The following is a 25165-nucleotide window of genomic DNA, read 5'->3' as shown; positions in this document are numbered from 1 at the left end:
TGACCTGAGCCGAAGTTGGACCCTTAACCAACTGAGCCACCCTGGTGCCCCCAAGGTTCCTTCTGTTACACAAGTGGTTTCCAAAGTTCATGTCAATGTGGAACTCATTTTCAAAGGAAAACTCTATGTAGATTTATTTGTCATCTCTGTCTTCTTAGTCTGTCTTTTATTTCCCATTAAGGCACTTCCATTCATCTTCTTTAAAATCTAGATCCCATTTCCTCTGCAAACTATATTTCATGATAGCCAGAGAATCATAGTAATAAGGAAAAGTTCTATTTTACAGAAGAATTGAAGCTGAAAGATGTGCAAGGAAGGTAAGAATTATACAATCACCATTTTGTAGCCCCTGTGGAAATAACTAATTTAGACAGTGATCAGGTGAAAGGTTGATGGGGTATTTCACAATGAGGAGATGAGGTGGCCATATCTAAGTCTTATTAATCCACGTTAGCATGACTACAAGTGGGAGAACCAGGTGTAGTATGATTCCCCGGGGTGATGCAACATTACTTCACATGAAGAATTCTACCTGAATTCTGAGCTAAGCTTCTAGAGTCAAGTTCCATTCATAGGAAATACAGGAATAGAGGTTTAGTTTATCACCACAAGGAAGCAGAATGTAGAACATTCTATAGGAATGTGGGAGAACAAAGTTAAGGGGAGACTCTTCTAAAGAATTCTTTACAACTGTAACAATCAAATGTAGTGCTAAGTTCATTTGTATCCTGATTCGAACTGGCTATAAAAAGACACTATTGGGGCACCTGGGTGGCTAAGTTAAGGGTTCAACTTTGGCTCAGGTCATGATCTCATAGTTCATGGGTTCAAGCCCCGCGTCGGGCTATGTGCTGACAGCTCAGAGCATGGAGCCTGCTTTGGATTCTGTGTCTTCCTCTCTCTGCTCCTCCCCTGCTTGCTTGCACGCATGCTTTCTCTCACGCTTGTGCGCGCTCTCTCTCTCTCTCTCTCTCTCTCAAAAATAAACATTAAAAAATTTGTTTTAAAAAGACACTATAAAGCAATTAGAGATACTTGATATCCACTCAGGTGACATTAAGGAATACCTGTAGATTTTATTAGATGTGGTGCTGGCATTATGATTATCTAGACAAATATCCAAGTACTTTGGAGATGTATAGTATAGGGGTAAAACAGCATATCTTCCTTTAAAATACTTTGGCATAATAAATGAAAAAAAAAGGATGGATGGAGCAAATGTGGCAAATCTTGAATAACTGAATTTGGGTGATGGGAATCTTGGGGTTCATTGTACTATTCTCTATACTTTTGATCACATTTGAAGTTTTCATATGAAGGAAGATAAAGGGACTCCTCGTAGTTCCCAGATACAGTATGCAGTCAGTGGCGCCAGCAATACTGGGTACCACATTTAAGAAGACGTTTCCAACAGACACATGAAAAGACGCTCAACATCGGGGCGCCTGGGTGGCGCAGTCGGTTAAGCGTCCGACTTCAGCCAGGTCACGATCTCGCGGTCCGGGAGTTCGAGCCCCGCGTCAGGCTCTGGGCTGATGGCTCCGAGCCTGGAGCCTGTTTCCGATTCTGTGTCTCCCTCTCTCTCTGCCCCTCCCCCGTTCATGCTCTGTCTCTCTCTGTCCCAAAAATAAATAAAAACGTTGGAAAAAAAAAATTAAAAAAAAAAAAAAGAAAAGACGCTCAACATCATTCATCATCAGGAAATTACAGAACCACAGTGAGCTATCACCTCCCGCCTGTCAGAAGGGCTAAAACAAAAAACACAAGAAACAATGTGTGTTGACAAAGATGTAGAGAAAAGGGGACCTTCATGTGCTGTTGTTGGGAATGCAAACTGGTGCAGCCACTGTTAAAGACAGTACAGAGGTTCCTTAAAAAGTTAAAAATAGAACTACCCTATGGTCCAGTAATCACACTACTGGGTATTTACCCAAAAAAATACAAAAACACTAAGAGGAATATGTGTACCCCCATATTTATTGTAGCATTATTTATAATAGCCAAACTGTGGAAGTATCCACTGATAGATGAATGGTAAAGAAGATGCGATATATACTATGGAATATTACTCAGCCATAAATGAAATCTTACCATTTGCAAAAACATGGATGGATCTAGAGAATATAATACTAAGTGAAATAAGTCAGGGAAAGACAAAAACCATTTGATTTCACTCATATGTGGAATTTAAGAAACAAAACAAATGAGCCAAGGAAAAAGAAACCAAGAAACACTCTTTTAAAAAAAAATTTTTTTTTTTAAATGTTTATTCATTTTTGAGAGACAGAGAAAGGCAGAGCATGAGCAGGGAAGGGGCAGAGGCAGGGAGACACAGAATCTGAAGCAGGCTCCAGGCTCGGAGCTGTCAGCACAGAGCCCGACGCAGGGCCTGAACTCACAAACTGCGAGATCATGACCTGAGCCGAAGTTGGACGCTCGACCGACTGAGCCACCTAGGCACCCCCCAAGAAGCAGACCCTTAACTGTAGAGAACAAACCTGATGGTCACCAGAAGGGAGATAGGTGGGGGATGGGTGAAATACACAACAGGGATTAAGGAGTGCACTTGTGATGAACACCTGGTGATGTATGGAAATGTTGAATTCGCTATACTGTACACCTGAAACTAATATAACACTATGTTAATTGGAATTTAAAAAGTTAACAAAGAGGGCCTTTCACAAAGGGAAGAGATCTAATGTGGTAAAGAGCAGATTAAGAAGTTGAAATGTAGTAGGAAATAGACTGATTACTCCTTGCACAGAGGGAAGACCAAGATTGCTACAGCAGGGCATGTCTTGATTCAATATTAAAGATTAAAGAAACCCCAACAACAAAAACTGTTTAAAAACAGTGAGATGGCCTCCCTTATGAGAGGGGCTCCTTGTCTCTGAAGCTCCTAAGAAGAATCATCTGCCGGAGAGTTTTTAGGGTAAGGGATGGTATATTTGATTCTTTCAAATTTGGCATTTGGGAGATACATGTAGTCCCTGCTTTTATGTTAAGTTTCTGAAAAGCTTATTAAAATTGCTTGAAAGTGCTGTTGCAGTCATCTGTTCTTACATATTGTAGTATAGAAAATGTTGAATGCATGGACGCGAATGAAGTTAAGAGAAATGGTTGCATTTGTTTAGTGAGGTAATGTAAACTGTAGTGAAATTTGCCCATTTTAACACTCCACAATGGTCATTGTGAACATTAGTCATGTTGTGGTGAATTGCAGTAGGTCCTCCTAAGAAGTGTTACGGAGTTTCTGTGCCAGTCCCTGGGCCCACTGTTCTGATTCTTGGGACTGCGTCTTCATTTTTCTTTGTCCTCTGCAGTCAAGCTCTTACAGTTGCCACGCGTCTTTTAATTTCCATTTTTCCTTCTCCTACCTCCATGCTATATGTTGTTTCTCATGTGTTATGGAAAGATAATCCAGTTTTTAGTTTTCATGTCTTTCTGTGCTAAATTGAGAACCACAACTTCTTTCCGAGTAAAGTTCTCCGTCTTTGTAGCACTTGTTTGGAGATACTGTCTTTTTATTTTTTTAACTTCTACTTTTCTGTAAATTAACAGCATTTCTTTTCTTTTAAATGTTTTATTTTTATTTTTGAGAGAGCAGGGGAGGGGCAGGGAGAGAGAGGGAGACAGAATCTGAAGCAGGCTCCAGGCTCTGAGCTGTCAGCGGAGCCCGATGTGGGGCTGGAACCCATGAATAGTGTAGCAAGATCATGACCTGAGCCGAAGTCGGATGCTTAATCGGCTGAACCAGTTGAATTATGCGTCCCAATAACAGTTCTTATTACATTTATTTTCTACCTGGACACAGTCTGAAGAAAAAGTGAATGACAAAACCCATGAATCTCCTGGACCGTCTTGCCATTTCTTATACACAGTCCCTGTAGTGTCGGAAAGCCAGTACAAAAGAGCGTTTGGAGTAACTGCTTTGCAATAGCATACGGAGGGTGTCTGCTGTTTTTCTGACTGGACCCTAAATAATAACGACAGCTTAAATTCATCCTGTCGGCAGGCCTCAAGCTGGGATGCAGTCCCACCCGTTCCTTCCTAAAATTCTTCCCTTCTCTGCTGTGTGTCACGCTGTGCTCCTCTGTCCCTTCTGGCCACCGGCTGCTTTCCAGTCCTGCATCCTTCGCTTGAGGAAGCTCGTCTGCTTCCTTCACTTCACCAGCTCACTGTGGTTCTGGCGTGCTGCTCTGAACTCCGTTCCTCTCTGACCGCACTTTTACTTGCAAGTCTTCAGGTTCTTTCACGTTTATTTAACAAGCGATGAAATTAAACCATTCAATTTTCCCTTCCTTATTACCTTCTCCTTGTAACTTGTCAGTGGTACCTGGCACCTCCTCTAGGTGTGACAGCCTGAAATCCTCTTTGATTCAGTTCTCTCTTTTCCTGCCTTTCATATCTGTGGTGTCTGTGAGTTTTTGTTTTGTTTTTTTTTGACGGGGGGGGGGGTTTGGTAAATCAAAATACTAAAATGCTCTTCCTCTTTACAAGTGAAAACATCTTGATATCTGAGATTTCGCTGTAAAACAATGCTTTTCAACCTTCAGCCAGGTGAGAGGGTTTTTAATGGGGAGTCCTACTTTAGGATTCGATTGAAATGTTCCATAATGAAAAGGCAGACTGTTTCATTCACTCCTGAAGTTAACACCCATGATGTCTGCCAGTACCTCAGAATTTTTTTACGTTTATTTTGAACGAGGGAATATGAGCAGGGGAGGGGCAGAGAGGGAGGGAGAGAGCGAGAATCCCAAGCAGGCTCTGCACTGTCAGCACGGAGCCTGACATAGGGCTTGAACCCACAAACTGTGAGATCATGACCTGAGTCGAAATCAAGAGTCATATGCTTCACCGACTGAGCCGCCCGGGTGCCCCTGGATAATGGATAACTCAGAATTTTTAATAACTCTCTTACTTAAGAATCATAAGTAGTGGCTTATTTTCCGCCTTCTTTTTTAAAGCTGGCTTTCCAAGCCCTCCTTGAAGGTCTCTTTTATGTTTTTCCCATAATATTCCTAATCTAGTCAGATTGTTCTCATTTTCCCAAAAGAAATGTTCTGTCTCGGTGTCATTCACGTGATGTTCTTCATCTGGAGAACCAGCCCCTTCCCTTTCTCCCGGGTGTCCTCCTCACCCTTCAAGCCCGTTTCCCCCTGTAAGCCTTCTGTGGCTGTGCCAGCGAGGTCACTGAAAGGTCTCTCACATTTATGAGCTTGTGAAATTCTCCTCATTTTATCAGGATAATTCAGCTCTGCCCTCAGTTTTACATTCATTTGTACTGTTCCTGAATTGCAGTGTGGTCAGTTATACCCTGGCCCGAGAGCAGCCTGTTCTCCACATTGCCCAGCAGAACTGCTGTGCACGGTGCACCCTCCGTAAGCACTGTTGGTGGTTTCACCTGTAAACCGTATAGATTGGGGGGGTGGGGGATGCTGCAGACCTACGGATTAGCATGGCTTCAGTTTTTCTTTCAGGCTCGCGATGCAGAGAGCATTATGCTAAATCTCGCAGGACAGCTCATCATGATGCAGAGGGACAGATCGGGGCCTCAGATCCGGGAGAAGGACAGTCACCCTAACCAAAGGAAGCTTGTGAGTAAAATGAAAGTCATTTAGAACATTAAGGATGAAGGGATAAAATAAGAGGAGAGTATAGTCTTGTGACTTGGAAACTGGAAGACGTATAATACCAGCCTTTAACTTTCTAGGTAGAAGACTGTTTGCGAAGGGTAAATAAGAACGTTTTGCAACAGTTATATGTTCCATGCTCCCAATGGTAACGCTTAGGCATTATTATTTGCTAATTCTAATGGGAAAGTAGGATAAATTGATGAAGTTTGTGGGGTCTTTGGGTTTTGTCTTGTTTTTAGATTTAAATACACATACTTTGAAAGAAAGGAAGGTACCCTCATTAACTCTAATTCTAAATAGAGTCCCCTAATTTTCCCAAAAGAAGTTGTGCTGTCATTTTGAAAGACTTCAGAAACTGGCACCTAGGAACTTCAGAATGTGCAGATTTAGTAGGAAGACGATTGATTCTGGTCTTTGCTTTTGCAGCTGCCATTCTGTCCTCCCGTTGTACTGGCCCAGTCCGTTGAAAATGTCTGGACCACGTGCCGAGCAAATAAACAAAAGCGTCACCTTCTGGAGGCCCTGTGGCTGAGCTGTGGAGGTGCAGGGATGAAAGTTTGGCTCCCTCTCTTCCCCAGGGATCACCGCAAGCCCCATTCCTTCTTGTCCCAGCGGATCATGCTGCCTTTCCACATCAATATTTACCCCCTGGCTGTTCTGTTTGAAGACGCGTTAGTCCTTGGTGCTGTCAATGACACTTTGCTCTATGATTCTTTGTACACGCGGAACAGTGCTCGGGAACAGCTGGAGGTGCTCTTCCCTTACTGTGTCGTGGAGAGGACCTCCCAGATCTACCTCCACCACATTCTGCGTCAGCTGCTGGTCAGGAACCTTGGGGAGCAGGCCTTGCTCTTGGCCCAGTCCTGCGCTGCATTACCTTACTTCCCTCACGTGCTGGAGCTCATGCTCCACGAAGTGCTGGAGGAAGAAGCTACCTCACGGGAACCCATTCCCGACCCTCTGCTTCCCACTGTGGCAAAATTCATCACCGAGTTCCCCCTCTTCCTGCAGACGGTTGTTCATTGTGCCAGGAAGACTGAATATGCCCTGTGGAATTACCTTTTTGCAGCCGTTGGAAACCCCAAGGACTTGTTTGAGGAATGCTTGATGGCTCAGGACTTGGACACAGCTGCCTCTTACCTTATCATCTTACAGGTAACACTTCTCTTCTCATAAAGGTACAAGACTTAATGAGCTTAAACTCAGGAGAGAGAAAAAAGAAATATCCTGTGTCGACACTGTTTGCGTTAAAGGGACTGACACAGTCTGGTTCTCTGTTCATTTTATATCTTCTTTTTGAAGAACTTAATCTTCTCAAATGAGGTCAGAAAACTTTTTTGAATTTTTTTTTTAATGTTTTTATTTTATTTTTGAGAGACAGTGGCGCGAGCAGAGGAGGGGCAGAGAGAGAGGGAGACGTGGAATCTGAAGCAGGCTCCAGGCTCCGAGCTGTTGGCACAGAGCCTGATGCAGGGCTCAAACTCGCAGACTGTGAGGTCATGACCTGAGCCGAAGTCAGACGCGCACCCGACTGAGCCACCCAGGCGCCCCAGAAAACTTTTTTGAATATCATGAAGTAATGCTTCAAGGATTTTTTTTTTTAAGTTTCTTTATTTTGAGAGAGTGCAGGCAGAAGTGGGGCAGAGAGAGAGGGAGAGAGAGAATCCCGAGCTGGACCTGTGCTGCCAGCACAGAGCCCCACTCGGAGCTTGAACCCACAAATTGTGAGATCACGACCTGAGCCGAAACCAAGAGCCGGATGCTTAACCAACTGAGCCACCCAGGTGCCCCTGCAAGATTTTTTAAAAATCCTGTTTGTCCATAAGTAGGCCTGAAACCGATTGAGTTTATGGTACTATTTTGAATAATATTGTGTATTATTATATAGACAATGTAGTAGTATATATTACATATATATAGTAGGATACATACAACAACATCTGTTACATAGGAAATGTAATAATAAAGAGTTATCTTTAATATTAGCAGGTTTGGGGCGCCTGGGTGGCTCAGTCGGTTGGGCGGCCGACTTCGGCTCAGGTCACGATCTCGCGGTCCGTGAGTTCGAGCCCCGCGTCGGGCTCTGTGCTGACAGCTCAGAGCCTGGAGCCTGTTTCAGATTCTGTGTCTCCCTCTCTCTGACCCTCCCCCGTTCATGCTCTCTCTGTCTCAAAAATAAATAAACGTTAAAAAAAAAATTAAAAAAAAAATATTAGCAGGTTTGGGCTAGTATCAGCTAATTGGAGCTCTTTGAGCCTCCTGCAGGCTCATCGTGTTTCCTCACATGCGGAATTGCCGAGCGGGACTGTGGCTGCAACGTGGGTCCTGGCAGAGCACCTGTGCTGGGCTCCCCAGAGCAAGCTGAGAAGACTCGGGCCGGCCACAGTAATTACCCTCGCAGCACACGGTTCTTCTCAAATGAAGGACTTCTTTGAGACTCCTGAAAATTGGTTCCACTGTGTGTTTGACAAAAGGGCTTCGTAGTTGTTGTTCTTATCAGTGTCATACGCATTTGACAGGCTGCACTTTCATCGATCTGAGAAGCTAATCATAAACTTGTTTTAATCTCTGCCTGGAGCACATTTCTTGTGTGCTTATTTACTTCACGAGCACTGATCGGAACCAGAGGAAACAGTCCAGTGGAAGCTGGATGGCCCTTAAATTCTGTGATTCCTTGGCTAGCCTAAAAAAAGCCACAGAATGTTAAAAAGAGAAACAAAATAGATGCAGCTGTTTTTTGTTTTAGGTCACCCCTTAGACTTTCAGTGACCTCCCGAACAATGGAATTGGAAACTTTTTCTCTCCCAGTTCCAGCATTTTTGTGGGTTGTCAGATAATAATTACAGTCAGATTAGCCTTTCCCTGAAGGCCAAGGTAGGCGGTGAGGTTACACCTGTGAGAGAATTACTGAGGCCCACTGTGCAGCAGAACTACAGACCGTTGCCCGGAGCCACGAGCACTTTTGTCACATCCTCCGCAACCTGCCACAAGAGGTGGACCTGTGCTTTTTGGACTCAGGCAAACCTAGATTTGTGTTGTTGCTTTTCGGCTGGTGGTTAAGTTCCTAAACCCTGTTTCCTCATCCGTAAGATAGGAATGGTGTAAGTACTTGGCGGAGTCAGTAGGAACCAGGGAAGAGAGGATGTGGGTCAGGTTTATGTGAGGTATCTGGAATATAGCGGGAGTTAGAACATCATATTTATAGTACACCAGCCGAGTGCTTGCCTCGCTTTTCCCTGCATCGTCCTTTATGTTGGTCCCTTTCTTGTTACTGTTAAACATTCCCCTACAGCATTGTGGCTGCATTCCTTCTCTGGTTCAGAAACAGTGGAGATGAAGAGTTGCTCCTACTTCCCAAACAATTTGCCGTACAAAAGGAATGCTTGTCTTTGGTTGTTTTTGTAGAATATGGAAGTTCCGGCAGTAAGTAGGCAACATGCTACCCTTCTGTTCAACACAGCCCTGGAACAAGGCAAGTGGGACCTATGTCGACACATGATTCGATTCCTTAAAGCCATTGGCTCTGGAGAATCTGAGACCCCTCCATCCACACCTACAGCTCAGGTCGGTTGCAGAATTGCACAGCTTCTCTAGACCACACACCTCCATGGCACCTTTCTCTAACTGCACTGCACATCGTGTATGATCACAGGAACCCAGTTCAAGTGGTGGATTTGAGTTCTTCAGGAATCGAAGCATCAGTTTGTCCCAGTCAGCTGAGAATGTTCCTGCTAGTAAATTCAGCTTACAGAAAACACTGAGTATGCCATCCGGCCCTTCTGGGAAAAGGTAAAAGAATAATGAGCTGTCACTGCTGTTAGGGCATTCTGTGGCACATTGCATTTCAGGGCGTTTGTAAATTGGATCTTATGAAAACAACTGTTTGATCCAAATGCAGTTCCTTCTTCCATTTGTGAAAGGCTTGAAGACCACACAGAAGGCCTCCCTTCTTCCTTCCGCCGTATTTCACTTCATTACTTTCTGTACAGTTTCTGTTCCTTGTCCTAGAGGAGGTCCTGTGTCCCCATTCTGAATGCAGGCAACTTTCAATTACCCTGATAATAGAGGACCAGAATAAAAAGGAAGGTAATTAAATCTGCACATAGTCAGAAAGCCTTCTTACAGTCAATACTTTTACCTTTCTTTCCAACTGTACCTCATGCTGAAAAAATAAAAATTTAGTCCCAATTTACTTGACTCTCCTGTGACTCTTTTGATTGGAGAAGTCATTAAACAGTGGGAGAGCCAAGGGGAAGTGTATCCTGAAGACAGAAACCTACATCACACAGAGATGGGTTACTGTCTCCTGAGAGGTAACTGTGAACTCACACTGAACGTTATAAAATAGAATTTCCTCCGGTTTGTGAGGAGGTGCCTGTGTTCCTTCCTCTGTTGTTCCACATTCTCGGCTCTTTTCTCTTCCCTAGTCTTTTCTTTTATATTGTTTTTATGGTTACTACAGTGCCTGACACGTAGTGAGAACTGGCTGAACATTTTTTATCATGATATTTTACTACTTTTTCCTATCACGGCCATTTATGCCACCCTTACTCCCAACATATACACACACAGTCATGGGCTATGTCCAAGTAAAATGCAACCACAGGATACTCTAAACAGTTGCCAGGTGAACAGCAGCTTCTCAGCCATACCCTGAACATAATTACTGGCTAATACATATTAAGTGCCCAGTATGTGCCTGGTTCTAAGCATCTACGTGCGTGTGTCTTTTCATCCTTACAACCTGTAAGGGTGGACACTGTTGCTAACACACGTTGTAGAGGTGAAGAAACAGAGGCCCAGACTGTAAACTTGGTTATGTTCACACAACTAACTGAGAGGTAGAGCCCAGATCTGAATCTAGAGTCTTCCAGTGCTGCCTCTCATGAAGATACCACATTACCCAGTTACCAAACCGATCATCCCACATCAGCCCATGTGAGTAGAACTGCATACAGCCAAGCTGCAAAGCTTTAAACATCGGTTGTATGTTTATGTGTCTGCTTATCTCCCATTCCCCTGGAGAGACTTCACGGCGCCTTGCGTCTCCTCAGTTTCTTTGGTCTGATCTCCTTGCCTCTTTTCATTGGTCTCTTCGACTACAGCATTATTTGCTCTCTTTCTTTCCTTCCACCAGTCACCACCCTCCTCCTGGTTTGGCTGCGTCTGTCTCCTCTTTTTCCTATTCCATACTTCATTCTACAAGTATGTTTTAAAAGTCTGCTGTGTTCCACGTACGTTCGGCAGCTTGTATCACGTGCAGGAAAGCCGTGGTCCTTTATCCTCAGTCAGGCACTTAGATCCGGATCCCTTCCCTCCCTCTCCGCACGATCGTTCCTACCGCATAGAACTACGCGGAGCCCTCCAGGGATGGTTTTTCTGCAGGTTTCTCGTCTTCCCACTTACAGATGGAGCAAAGACAGTGACTGTGCTGAGAACATGTACATTGATATGATGCTCTGGAGACACGCCCGGCGTCTCTTAGAAGAAGTTCGGCTGAAGGACCTCGGCTGCTTTGCAGCCCAGCTGGGCTTTGAACTCATCGGTTGGCTGTGCAAGGAGCGCACCCGAGCCGCGCGGGTGGACAACTTTGTGCTGGCCCTGAAGAGACTCCACAAAGACTTCCTGTGGCCACTTCCCATCACCCCAGCCTCTTCTGTCAGCTCTCCTTTCAAGAATGGAAAATACCGAGCAGGTAACGCAAGCTCGTGTCACTTGGACAAGAGTTGTATTTCGCTGCAAGTATTTGGACATTTTGTTTAGTCGCTATTCTCGGAAGTCTTTTCATTCCTAAACTCAGGAACAGATAAAACCAACTTTTTGCACATCATTGGAACATCCTCCATTTGACCAGGGGTGTAAATAAAGTAGAACTAGGTCTCTAAGTCTTGTGACCTTGAAGTTTAATTTGTAAATCCAGCCATTGTTAACAGATTATCAACAAGTTGAAAACTGGCTGAATATAACTGCTACCACACTTACCTTATCGTGGGAAGTTATGGAATGGGTTAGTCACGGACCTGAAAAGCCGAATTGTGATTTATCTGGTAGGACGTTCCAGAGAAGTGGTAAAAATGCATCTTTGAAGACTTGGGCTGTTGTCTAATCTAGGGGAAGACAAAGTGGAACTGTTTTGGTGAAAGAAAAATTAAAAGATAATGTATGTTTATTTTTGAGGGAGGGAGAGAAGAAAAAAAGTGCGTGTGCACACGCGCGAGTTGGGGAGGGGCAGAGAGAGACAAGGAGACACAGAATCTGAAGCAGGCTCTAGGCTCTGAGCTGTGAGCACAGAGCCTGAGGTGGGGCTCGAAATCCCGAACTGCGAGATCATGACCTGAGCCGAAGTCAGACGCTTAACTGACTGAGCCACCCAGGTGCCCCCCCCCTTTTTTTAATTTTTATTTTATTTTTTTACTGTTTTGTTTATTTTTGAGAGAGTGAGTGAGTGCAAGCAGGGGAGGGGCAGAGAGAGACCCAGAATCTGAAGCAGGAGTTCAGGTCTTTTAAAGAAAACTGTTCTAAATCATTATTACTCATGAAAATCCAAACAAAAACCTTTTATTAAGGCATTTGGAAACTTCATCTCATTTTAAGAACCAAGGAAAATCACTTAAAAGATGAACAGAATAAATCCTGTTTAGTGCTGGTAAGAGCCGCAGTGAGGGAGACTGTCAGACGGCATTACCTAGTCAATCCGTCCCTTTGGTCCCCGTTCCAGGTTCGTGGGGGTGATGAGTGTAGGACAGTAATTACCTTTGACCTTTCAGTGTTTGGGAGTAGGGGGGAAGAGAAGCTGAAATAACTCAATTGGAAATGTTACTGCGTGCATCTCGAATTGCCACTTTCTCGTTTTGGGGCGTGCCTTGCGGCAGGAGAGCAGCTGCTGAAATCTCAGTCAGCGGACCCTTTTCTAAACCTCGAGATGGACGCTGGGGTCTCTACTGTACAGCGAAGTCAGAGCTGGCTCGGCAGCATCGGCCCCGCCCACCATGAGATAGACACGGCCTCATCCCATGGACCACAAATGCAAGACGCCTTCCTGTCACCTTTATCTACTAAAGGTACATGTCATTTTAAGTCTCAGCTCTTCACTTTCCTGGGAAGGTTTTTGCGCTTTAGGGCCCAAAATAGAGCCTTACCCCTTCATTATAGGTCCTTGAGGGTCAGTCATGAGAATCTGCTAGAGAGGGGATAGTTACTAGAACAAGGCCCACTGGCCTTAACTATCCTTTGCTGTATTTTAGATGGATAACGCAGGTAAACTGTCATTCCAGGTTAGCGCTGATAACATGAAACTTGGCACTTGATTTTGATGAAACAAACACTAAGCTTGAACTTGAAGTAAGCAGACTGTTATGCTCATGTAAGGAATACCATTCTTGTCATAAGTAGCCATGGGTCATACAGAATTGTAGTCAGTTATCTTCTAATTTTTATTTTACTGATAAAATTTGTGGAAATTTTCTTGTTCTCTTGCGAGTGTTAATGTAATAGCGTTAATTTTTCCTGCTAGTCTTCAGAGCCTAATAATCTGGCCCTTCACCAGAAACTGAGTGCGGGCATCCATACTGGGGGGGTCAAAAGTTGAAGAAGTTTTAAAATGACTCACGTTGTTGGGTTTAGAGTTACAGGGGTGTGTGAGTAGGAGGTGGTCTGAGTGTTGGCGGTTTTCTTAATGGCCAAGCATTTGCCCGGTGTTTGATTTTCAGTCCTCACTGTTTCATGAACCTGCTTTTGTGGAGAAGCTTGTGGCTGCCGTTCCTTTTGTTTAAATTGTGGAAGATACACACAGTATGTTCCGTCTCCACCGTTTTCATGTGTAAACTTCAGTAGCGTCGGGTACATTCACATGGTTGTGCAGCCAACCTCCAGAGCTCGCTCGCTCTTCCCGGCTAACATGTGTCCCCAGTGACCCCTCCCCGGTGCTGGCAGCGACCACTGTGGTATCTCTAGGAATCTGACTACTTTAGATGCCTCTTGTGAGTGGAATCGTACGGCTTCTGTCTTTCTGTGACTCAGGCTTAGTGCACTTTGTCTGACATTCTGAGTTCACCCCTGTGGCAGCGTGTGTAGACCACCACACCCTGTTTATCCGTCCATCTACCCTGTGCTGGGCACGGGGCTGCTCTGACTTCATGGTTCCTGTGAACAAGGCCGCAGTGGACGTGAGCGTGCACTGGCTCTTCAAGATACGGCTCTCAGTTCTTCTGGGCCAGAGTGGGGTGCCAGGTCCCAGGGTTACTACTCTTGAGCTTTTGAGCAACTGTCGACCCGCCAGCATTGACAAAGCATTCCAATTTTTTTGTCTACCAATGCTTGCTTGCTTGCTTGCTTTTTTAAAGCATTCCAATTTCTTGACATCCTTGCCAACGATTTTATTTTCTGGGCCTTTTTTTAAAAAGGGGACATGAGGTAGTGTCACTGCTTTTTTAAGAAAAGTTTTTAAAGAGATCATTTCAAATTTAAAAATTAGAGATAATAGTATAATGAAGCCTTGGCCTCCCCACTGCCATGTGTCTGTTACCCAGCTTCTGTTATTAATTCATGACCAGATTTGTTTGATCCGCTTTCCCTTTCCTGTATTATTGAACCAAATCCAAGACGTGCCATTTTTTATCTTTGAATATTTCAGTATGTACCTTTAAAAGGAATCTTTAAAAAAACAAACCCCTAATGCCATTATCATTCCTCTTACAATTTAACAGTAATTCCTTAAAACCGTCAAATGTCCAGTAAGTATTTAAATTCCAGTTGTTTCCTAATGTCATAAATATTTTTACGGTTAGGACCAAGATCCAGGTGAGAGGGTCAGACATTGTGATTAAGTTTTCAACTCTTTAAAAACTGATTGTTCTCTCCCCATCCTTTTTTTTTTTTTTTTTTTAAACCCTTTGCAGTATTTTCATTGACGAAACTTGCTTCTGTGGATTTTCTCAAAATGTGGACTTTGGTGATTGCTTCTTCATTGCTCGACCCTCTCCTCTGTATTTTTTGTAAATTAATAATTGTATCTAAAGACCAATCAGATTCTGGCTCGTTTGGTTTTGGAGGCAGGCAAGACTACTTCACAGGTGGCGGTTGTGTTTCTCTGTGCCTGGGTCTCTCTCTAATGAATTTTTTTTTTTTTTTTTTTTTTTTTTAATATCTACTACTGTTAACATAACATGGGAGTTTTAGCAGTGGATTTAATGTTTGGCTTTGAGAATTCCGAGCAGAAATCCACATGTGAGGAACTGCTGATATTTCAAATTGAACATTTTCTTCATGAAGCTAGTTCCTAACTTTCGGTCCTTTCTCGTCAGGTGACGAATGCAGTATTGGTTCAGCCACAGATTTGACGGAAAGTAGCTCCATGGTGGACGGAGACTGGACAATGGTGGATGAAAACTTCTCCACACTCAGTTTAACTCAGTCGGAGCTGGAGCACATCTCCATGGAGTTGGCCAGTAAGGGGCCTCATAAATCCCAGGTCCAGCTTCGGTGAGTTTCGCGGTTTTTCAGAAGCCCAGAACGCCTGCTCAGCGTGTTTGGGCATATAGCGTACAGGGGCTCCGTTCCTGATGACGATTCCCGTCTCCATCTGCGGCTTCTTAGTGTCGATCTTTGTGTTTCTTCTCATGCATAGGTACTTGCTGCACATGTTCATGGAGGCAGGGTGTCTAGACTGGTGCATCGTCATAGGCCTGATTCTCCGAGAATCCTCAGTAATTAGCCAGATCCTGCTGCTCATCCAGTCTTCGGAGGTGGATGGAGAGATGTTACAGAACATAAAGACAGGGCTACATGCGGTAGATCGGTGGGCCTCTACGGATTGGTAAGTGTGGGGCTCCTTAGGCTTGTTACCTCTGCTGTCCTGGGGTGGGCCCTGCCCCTTCCGAGTAAGGTTTAGTTGTGCTGCATTTATTTGGAGATTTTTAGGTTGGTAGAAATAAAAGTGCTTTCACACATTCATTTCTGTTCACTTTTTTTTATGTGTATTTATGTTGAGAGAGAGAGCGCGCCAAGGGAGGGACAGAGAGAGAGGGAGACACAGAATCCAAAGCAAGCTCCAGGCTCTGAGCTGTCAGCACAGAGCCCGACACGGGGCTCGAACCCACGAACCGTGAGATCATGACCTGAGCCAAAGTCGGATGCTTAACCGACTGAGCCACCCAGGTGCCCCTTAGTTAATTTTGAGAGGGAGAGAGAGTGCCAGCGGGGGAGGGCCAGAGAGAGGGAGGAACAGAGACTTCAAAGCAGGCTCTAGGCTCTGTGCTGACAGCCTGATGCAAGGCTGGAACCCATGAGCTGTGAGATCATGACCTGAGCCGAAGTCAGACCCTTAACGGACTGAGCCACCCAGGTGCCCCCACACGTTCACTTCTCAAGCGGTTTTCTGTAGTCACCATTCTCTACCCAGCCATGTGTGTGAGTGCAGAGCGGCATGGCACAGGTGGTCTCAGAGTTAGGCTGGAACATGAGATCTGTGGTTCTGTAGAACTGCAGGTAATTCTAAGCATCTGCTGAAAAGAGGAGTGTGTGCATTTAACAGTCCATAGCAGTGACCAGCAAGCCCAAGTTAAGAGTTAGTGGTTAGAAGCTAAGAGCTTTGGCTTCTAGTCCTTTATAACCAGCTAGGTGTGAATTTGGGGTTTCCCTTACTTGGAGCTAGTTTGTTTCTTAGTTGCCAAGTTCACTAAGATTAGATGTACCCTGTGAAGGTTCTTTTTCAAGTCTGAAACTCTGTTGGTCCTTACACTGTGGAATAGGATTTTTTTTTTTAAGTTTGTTTTTTATTTTGAGAGGGAGTGAGCCCAAGTGGGGGAGACAGAGAGAATGAATCCCACGCAGGCTTCACGCTGCCAGGACAGAGCCCCCTGTGGAGCTTGAACTCACCAACCGTGAGATCATGACCTGAGCCTAAACCAAGAGTCAGATGCTTAACCCACTGAGCCACCCAGGTGCCCTGTGGAATAAGGATTTTTGAATTATGCTACTACTGGAGAATGTTAGTCCTTGCTCCTCGAGCTCAGAGCTGTAAGACACACACACTAAAGGCTGCCCCCTCCCCCCCCCCCGTGCCAGGACACCCAAGGGGGGGGGCGGCATCATTTCCTACCCTGTGCCTCCTCCCCCTCCATGCAACATCTAGCATTGACCTCAGTTTCAGCATTTAGGACTTTATCCAGAACATTCCATGGAGCATTTCCAATGTGGCAGTAGAGAGCTAATTTTCTTTTCTCTCTACCTAGTCCTGGATATAAGCCATTCTTAAACATCATTAAGCCACAAGTACAGAAGTTCAGTGAGCTGACAGAGGAGCAGGTCCAGCCTGAAGCCTTCCAGCCAATAACTTCGGGTAAGACTCCTGAACACACTGGGCCCCGGGCAGAGGAAAGCCGGGGCCCCTCGGGCCATGGAAGCCTCCCCCAGGGCGAGGTTGGAGGCAGCGGTCTGGTCGGCAGGAAGGAGGAGGACGCAGCCCGAGCAGAGGAGGAGGAATCCTTTCAAGACGGGACTTACGACTGTTCTGTGTCCTAACGGCAGCGGCGTGCCATCACCACGGGCAGTGTTAACTTGCAGCGACATGTGCAACTGAGGAAACTGGCCTAGCTGGACGATTTAACCAGGGAGAGAACTCAGAGACTCTGGTAAGGTATTACTGAACTTTAACTCTTTCTCTTCTAAGAAATCTGACTCCATAAAAATGTGATATCAAATCATTTTTCGTAAAATTTTTTAAGCTGCAGTGGAAAGTAATAAAGAGCACTGTACAGTTGTACATGAGAATATTTTGATTTTATTCGTAAAGAATGGTAGCTCCTAAACCTTGGGATTGTTTTGCCCTAGACGAGCCTACTTTTTCACTACTTAACAGCTTCTTACGTGTTTTCTGGTTCAGCGTGTGTCCAGACTGCTTTTTAAAATTAAATGCTAAGGTGCTTGCTGTAGCTCATCAGGTACTTGAGCTACCTGTGTGCCCCTTCGGATGGAGAGCACTGGGCTCCGTCATCGGGCCTCCTGAATGGACACCTGCCATGGCACACCGTGTGGCTGTTGTGACAGGGTCGTGCTCCTTGGCCTTTTGTAGCCCATTCAGTCCCAGTCCTGAATTGATGGAAGCTGTGTGCCTGCTCTCTTAGCAAGCTTGATTCCTGCCAGTCCGTGTGGGCAGAGGTCTGGGGGGGGGGGGGGTTCTTATCAATTATGCTGTTAGATACCACTAAACTATTTTGTATCCGAGAACTGTATCTTTTTGTGAATACTCTTGTGTAAATATACTCAGAGGCACTGTTCATATTTTTAGGGCTTATATTATAATCTGTAAGGTTTTATGCTGGATTCTGCATGGCTATTCTCACTCTTGGAAGAGAGACAAGACTTGCTTTTCTTTCCAAATCTGAGCAGTCTTCAGAGAAGAGAACAGGTTTATCGGCTTGGTCATACAGTAACGGAAACGGTCACACTGATCATGAAATCAAACAGGTTTTGTGCAAATTAATGTAGTTTCTTATTTATTGCTTTTGTAAATTGAATAAAAATGGGACTTTCATGTAAATAGACTGCTGAATCCTGTATTATCACGGCTACTAAAAATTACTATGTGAACAATGCATTCTTCATTGTAACTTCTAAAATATTTTATGTATTTCTAGATAGGACTTAAATGTTAGTTTTCATACATTATGAAAACCTACCTGCATACTCCTAATTGCTTCAGACTAAACGCATATCCACGGTATGTACTTCCGGTTACCTTCTGTCAGTATTAATTTAGATAGCTTGTTTGTACTGTGCAATTTGAACAAAGGAATGCAATGTTATTTTTTACAAAAACAAACTTGTTTATTTTTGTAATAACGATGTATTTGATGTGGACCAAATTCATACCACTATGTAAAACAGCCTCCTTTCTCATAGTGCAATTACAGTTTAAAAATAAAACTTGGTCCTCTATCCTGGCTTTTTAAAGTAAATGGCTGGATACAGTTGTCCTGGCCAGGTTTCCTTCGAAGGGAAACTCAAAAGCATTTTGAAATTGCTTAGTTCAAAGTTCATCAGAGTGTTTTAAATTATTGAGTTTGGTAATTTACTATCATTTACTTTTTACATTACAAGTGCAGTAACGTCACGTCCCCAAACTCCTGAACGGGTGGGATATGTGATTATGGTACCTGCTCTTTCTGGTGCTACTTTATTTAAGCCTTTGTTTTAAACCACCTTTCCTGAATCTTAGGATAGAACAATAATGTTTCCCATGTGAGTACATGCAGCCCAGCAAGAAACCAACCTGAAATTTCTTCTCCTGTCCTAGTCCATTAGGAGGAGAACTAGCATTATTTTTGTGTTTGGTGTGAATATGCGGTCAATAAAAATGATTCACCGTTGTAAACAGCTGTGATCCTCTCAAATCTTTGAATGTGCTGCTGGGTCCGTCCTGCACTCTTACAAGCAGGGCACCAGTAAGTGAACTGTACTCCTGTGGGGAACACCACCAGTGAATCTGGTCTCCTAGACTTGCTTTTCCATGTAATAGGAAATGGACGGCCCTAAGGTGGAACAATTGGGAGGTTTACAGAAATCTTCTCTTGGTAATTTGTAATAGACTTCACTTTTTTTTTTTTAATTCATATTTTTATTTTGCCTTGTTTGGTTCACATGTCAATGTTTAAGCCATAATTTTAACCAATGAATTTCAGTATTCAGTAGAACTATTTGAAGTTTGAATTATTTGCTGATACCAAAACAAGAAGTCATTTGGGTGGGGGTAGAGTCAACGTTTGCTTGTAATTAAAGTTGCTGCTACTTCTGTAATGTGTACTTTTTTTTACTTGGTAAAGGGCAATAAAACCATTACACGCACTTGTGTTTATTCATCACTCAGGCTGACAGCAAAATGTGTATTTATTAAAAGCCACGGAAATAATCTTTTCATTATGTAATTCCGCCCCATAAAATTTTCCTTATGAAATAACTACAAATCAAGACAGGTTAAAAATTTATATGCAGAATCATTTAGGATAGGAGCATCAAAAGTTGGCAGCATCCTGGATGTCTGACCGCAGAAGTTTGGAAGAGAAATCCATGTTGAGGACATGGAAAACGTCCAAAATGTAATAAAAAGGACTTCCATCAAACAAAATTGCGTAAATGTAGAGGAGATGGGCCACCTGCCTCTAGTAGGTGGGATTAAAGGGGATTCTGACTTCCCTGTTTTCCTAAATCTTTGTTTCTATCGATTTCCCTCTTCTGAAGACATTTGGTATATATGCAGTCATAGAATATGTGGCTTTTTCTGTGTGGCTTCTTTCACTTTGCAGGATGTTTTCAAGGTCCATCTTCACATATCTGTGACTTCATCCCTTTTTAAGGCTGAACAGTGTTACACTTCATGCATCTAGTGTATCTGTCCATTCGTCAGTTGAGGTATCTGGGTGGTTACCACTTCGTGACTATCACAAATGAGGCTACTGTGAACGCTCACATAGAGGTTTCCAAGTGGATGTATGTTTTCAATTTTCCCTGGGAGTGAAAATGCTTGGTCACATAACCGGTTTTAATGCTCCGAGGAAATCTTAACCACATTCCAGAGTTCCCGTGCCATTTTTTTACATTGCACTGGCAGGGGAGGTGGGTTCCAGTTTCTCCCATCATCACTTGTTGTATCTTTGGTTGAGCCATCCGAGTTGTGTGGGAAGCGGTGTCATTACGACGTAGACGTGCATGTTCGTGGTGGCTGGTGGCTCGTCATGTGGCTATTAGCCAATTTTACAGTTGGGTCATTTATCTTTTTGTTGCTTTGCAAGAGTTCCTCATGCATTCCGGATACTAGACCTTGATCAGATATGACTTGCAAGTATTTTCGCATTCTAAAGGCTTACCTTGTCACTTTCATGACACTGTCCTTTGAAGCATGAAAGTTGTTCATTTTGGTGAAGTCTCAACTTTTTCTTTGGTTGCTTCTATGTTTTCGTCTAAGAGTTTTGTTGTTGTTTTGGTTTTTTAAATTCTATCTACAGTTTTACCTCCTACATTTAGATCTTTGACCCATTTTGAGTTAATTTTTTGTGTATGGTATAAAGTGAGGGATCTAACTTGGTTCTTTTATAGGAGGATATTCAGTTGTCCCAGCACCATTTAAATGTTTTTCCCACTGAATTGCCAAAAATCATTGGACTATAAACACATGGGACTTATTTCTGGACGGTCAATTGTATTATATTGATATGTGTTCACACTGTCTAGATTACCGTCCCTACTTTGTAGGAAGTTTTGAATATGGGACTCTTAAAAGTTTGTTTTTCAAGACTGTTTGAACTATTATGGGTCGTTGCATTTCCATATGAATTTTAGGATCAGCTTGTCCATTTCTGTGCGTGTGTGCACACGCACACACATGAGCTGGGATTGTGTTCAATTTGTGGATCAATTTGGGAGAACTTTCAGTCCACAAATGTGGGATTTCCTTCAATGTTTTAGTATCCGGTGTAAAAATCTTGTACTTTTGTTATGCTTATTACTAGGTACTTGACTCTTACTGCTACTGTCAAGAGAATTTTCTTGTTACAGAAGTCAGTTGACAGCTGTGTATTGATACATTCCTACAACACTGCTGAATGAATTCATTTATTAAGATTATGTCATCCGTACCTAGAAACAGATTTAATTTGTCCTTTCTAATCTAGATGTCTTTTGCCAAACCGCCCTGGCCGGAGCCTCAGTACACTCAGTGGCAGTAGAGGACATGCTGGTTGTCTTTCATCACACATGATGATGTTAGCGGTGTTTTGTAGAAGTGAACTTCCTCACCCTGATAAAGACAATCAATCAGTTGTTTGCTGAGTGTTTTTATCACGAAAAGGTGTTAAGCTTTGTATCTACTGAGGTGATCATATCAATAGAATTAATAAGAACAACTACCACATGGTGTGGTACTTTGATTTTCCAGGTGTTAAGCCAACTTTTCATTCCTTGGATAAATCCCACTTGGTCATGGTATAGGGCCAAACTGGAAGAAATTTTATTTTTACAAGTCAGTAAGGAAGTAGTAGTATCAAAAAAAAATCTATACTAATGTACTTCAACGTTACCGAAGACATTTTCTAAATAAAGAGAGTCAGACATACAGAGGCCTAAATGCATTTTGGCTTTATTGGCCCTAAAAGGAGGCAAGGTGTACGATGAGGAAGCATACTCCCATTGTTTCCAAGGGAGTTCACCGAGAAAGCCACATAACTTGCGCAGGGAGCTCTGTTGTGGGGAGTGGCCGGGCCCTTTCCTTGGGTGGAGAGGAGAGTGAGCAGTGGGCCACTGGCTGAAAGACCATTTCTTCTGCCCGTCCCCACATCCTTCAGCGATTTTCTCGGCATTTCACTGACAAAATATGCTAAGCTAAACATTTCCATGTTGAACTCTCTGCCCACATGATCCCTTAGGGATAACTGTCCTGTCCACGTGAGCCATCTAGGTCTTTTCAAAGGCCCTATAGACTTGAAATAACCCTTCAACGATGGGGACACAGAAAAACAATGAAGATCTGTTTTTTCTGTTAAAGATACTAACTAGTTTGTTAAAAAGTTTATTTCAGTAATGTAAGGCAACAATTAATCTCAAGTCAGTGACCAGTGAAAAGAGAAGACAGACGTTCTCCCTGCAGCTTCCTGAGTTATCAGCTGGCTATGGCCCCTTCAGTGGTAACATCTTAGAAATCCTCTCATGCTCATTTATATCAGCTAAACTGTGGGAATACTTCATGCAACAGTCGCTCATCGGTCAGGCACAAGGTAAATTTTAAGCATTTCTTCAAAATCACAACTCTTCACATTTTCACTGAATGTACAGTACTGGGCTACTTACATTTAAATTGTACAGGAAAGAATGCGTTGGTTAGAATCTGGAAAGACCCTTTCAGAAATGAGTTTTGAATGGTCAGATACTCAAAGAAAACAAGCTCTTTAATCTCAGAGGCCGCTCGCTGACAGACCAGACAGTGTGCTTATGAACAGAGCCACGAGTATCATCTGTGCCTAAACATTTCTGGCACTAAAACCATCTGCCCAAATACTAAATGTGCCCTGAGACAAGTGACTTGAAAACCAAAACAAGAGATCCTGTTTACGAAGGAAAATAACCTAAAGGCAAAAAGAGAATCATGATTATTGGCAAAAGGGAGTAACCAACCTCCTTCCCAAAGAGAAAAGAATTGTTAAGTGACAATGTCCTTCCTCAATACGGCATTTTGTTTTTTTCCACGTAATCTAAGATTAACCACGGGGACAGAAAATCCGCCCCTATTTTGGAATCTGGCAGGAGCCAGGTTCTCGCAGCACTGAGACTAACGCGCGGCTTCGACGAGGCCCGGGAGCCACACACGTGCCAGCCAGCAGTGCCGTGAGGGGGTGCCCAGTCAGGGCGCGGGGAGTCACAGACCAGACTCGGCAGGGGTAGGAGCAGCGTGACCGGGCCTGCGACGCACACGTGGGGTGCTCTGTGCGGGAGGAGCGGAGGGACGCTTTGTTCGTTTTACCGGGGCTCTTCTTTAGAATGTCTTTTCGGCCTCTGCTTGCTCATCTCCAGGGAAAAAGGAGAGCTAGCAGAAGTTACCGCTCGTCTGAGCAAATCCCTGCAGTGCCACAGCCACGGAGCCGGGGGGACCCGCCGGCACCCGCCTCGGCAGCCAGCCGCCTGCTTCTAAACGAAAAGTACCTCCGGGTCTTGGGCCTGCCGTGACGCAGGGCCCGAATCCCAGCGGCCGGAGGTTCTTGGGCCACCGCCCCGAGGCCCAGCAAGGCCGGCTCCGCTGGACAGTCTTCGAGCATCTGTCCGGACCGACTGAGGACTCCGTGCGTCAATACAACTATGCCCTGAAGCATGAACCTTGGAGAAGAGAAGATTCATAAAATGCCCAGCCTCTCCTCACCTCACTCTCTTCCTGCCACGGCAACTGCGTGCTCTGGGGACAGAACTGAAGACGCGTGACTGCGCCCACGACGTCCTGAACCAGAAGAGCCTCCGAAAACCCAGCAGGAACTGCAGCTGCTCTCGGACTGACAAGGTGGAGAGGGGGGAACAGGGTATCCTGGGCCTCGAGAGCAGCCTCAGACAAGCATCAGAACGATGGTCTCGAGTCCCCAGCACGGCACCGCTCCCCACCTCGGGGCCGGGCTGCGCGGCAGGTGGGGAGGAAGCAGAGCTCTGGGCACGGGCCGGGGCCCCCGGAGCCCACTGCCCGTCCCCAGCCCCTGCCGGAACCGCCTTCTGTACCCCTGGTTCCATCGCAGGGGAGTTACCACTCCGGGGAACGGCATCCGAGCTACCCTCCACAGCTTCGACTGGAAACGTCATTTGTCTAGTGAACAGTGAGCGGGCTCACGGTGCCCTCTACACCTTTCATGATTCTAAGGGGAGAACTACTGAAGTGGTTGGTTGGCTTTAATCCTTAAGGTCACAGAAAAGGACTTCCATGTGTAGTGGTAGTACCCACATGTGCTTAAGTGCCAGAAAACTGGCGTCTTCAAGTGTCAAAAAGGCCATGCGTCACTACCCACAGCGCTAGGTGTGTGGCCCTGAAGAGCATCTGCCCCCAAGCTCTGAAAAACCACGGACTTACAATCTGAACACGTGCTCATGAAAAATCACGGACTTACATTACAGATACCCACGTGACGCAGGGAGAAAGCACGTCACGGGGGGTATCCCGCCAGGCATGTGCTTTGAGCCCGTCCAGAAGATTAAAACACAAAGAGACTGTACGTGCACACCCAGGCTGAGGGAAACGTCCAGTCTGGGAACTTGTCTTTCAGGGCATCCAGCTGGGAGGACCTCTTCTCTTCACCAGACAGGTGGTGGGCAGCAATGGCCACGGTGACCATTCCTTCAGGCCGTTCTTCCAAGACCTAGCAGAGAACAGTTGGCAGTGCTTTAGTTCTCTGAAGGCAGAATCAGCCCGGTTTTTACCACGTACCACCCGGGAGCCTGACGGTGACCGCGGCAGAGCTGGCAAATCCCCACCTGCACTTCTATCCAGAACCGCCATGCAGAGGCCTGGAGCCCGTGGGAGTAAAATACGAAGTAGTCCCCGCCTTTACTGGTGACGGGGGTGCCGTTGCCAAGAGACCACTGAGAAAGCGTTGACCCTTCGTGGGTGCGAATGTAGAACGACATGTGGCTTGGTCCTGAAAGGTAAGAGGAACAGTCTTTAAAAAGGCATCGGGAGAAGCAGTTAATTCACCACCAAGCCAGACTGTGAAGGCACACCTTACGTCACTTGAAAGACTCTCGCTCCAGACCTAAGGGAGGTCTCCTGGCTCGGATGTTCTGCGTGTGTCAACCGGGGTAAGTAATGAGGTAGGTCACGAGGCACAGCAGAAATTTACAATGACAAAACCTGTCATCTAAACATACAAGAACCTAGCACTCGCGAGGCCTTCAGAAATCCAGAGAATAAGCTTCATTTAACCAAGAGGGAACTTCAAAAACTACAGCAGAAGAACGGACAGTGAGGGTTTTAACCTGTCCAGACGCATTTCGAAGGCAACATCCCAGTGAGG

At 44.7% G+C, this 25165-nt stretch overlaps 2 protein-coding genes across 9 annotated transcripts in view; one reads left to right on the top strand and one right to left on the bottom strand.

Moving 5' to 3' along the window:
- The window catches only part of RIC1 (RIC1 homolog, RAB6A GEF complex partner 1), a 145353-nt gene extending 125875 nt beyond the window's left edge, over window positions 1–19478 (top strand). For 4 of the 7 annotated variants that reach the window (XM_047101189.1, XM_047101209.1, XM_047101186.1 and 1 more), the window contains 9 exons: window positions 5469–5597; window positions 6063–6791; window positions 9042–9200; window positions 9289–9425; window positions 11045–11331; window positions 12509–12697; window positions 14939–15116; window positions 15262–15450; window positions 16868–19478. In XM_047101189.1, the coding sequence (XP_046957145.1) occupies window positions 5469–5597; window positions 6063–6791; window positions 9042–9200; window positions 9289–9425; window positions 11045–11331; window positions 12509–12697; window positions 14939–15116; window positions 15262–15450; window positions 16868–17156 (2286 nt within the window). In that variant the 3' untranslated portion in view covers window positions 17157–19478. The remainder of the gene's footprint in view (window positions 1–5468; window positions 5598–6062; window positions 6792–9041; window positions 9201–9288; window positions 9426–11044; window positions 11332–12508; window positions 12698–14938; window positions 15117–15261; window positions 15451–16867) is intronic. The other 3 variants (XR_006966037.1, XM_047101198.1, XM_047101191.1) reach the window with 3 other exon arrangements.
- ERMP1 (endoplasmic reticulum metallopeptidase 1) overlaps window positions 19229–25165 on the bottom strand; it is a 46988-nt gene continuing 41051 nt past the window's right edge. The window contains exons 14-16 of one of the 2 annotated variants that reach the window (XR_006966039.1): window positions 24627–24790; window positions 24263–24511; window positions 19229–23492 (exon numbers count right to left, since the gene is read on the bottom strand). Coding sequence is in view for 1 of the 2 variants with exons in the window: in XM_047101227.1 (XP_046957183.1) it covers window positions 24347–24511; window positions 24627–24790 (329 nt within the window). In the remaining variant the exon portion in view is untranslated. Of the gene's footprint in view, window positions 24512–24626; window positions 24791–25165 lie in introns of both variants that reach the window. The other variant, XM_047101227.1, reaches the window with a different exon arrangement.

The sequence above is a fragment of the Lynx rufus genome, unplaced genomic scaffold (assembly GCF_022079265.1).
Source record: "Lynx rufus isolate CCGP_SWC_20201006 ecotype Redwood Valley unplaced genomic scaffold, mLynRuf1.p SCAF_10, whole genome shotgun sequence".
NCBI lineage: Eukaryota > Metazoa > Chordata > Mammalia > Carnivora > Felidae > Lynx > Lynx rufus.
This window is presented reverse-complemented; position numbering and strand designations above follow the sequence as displayed.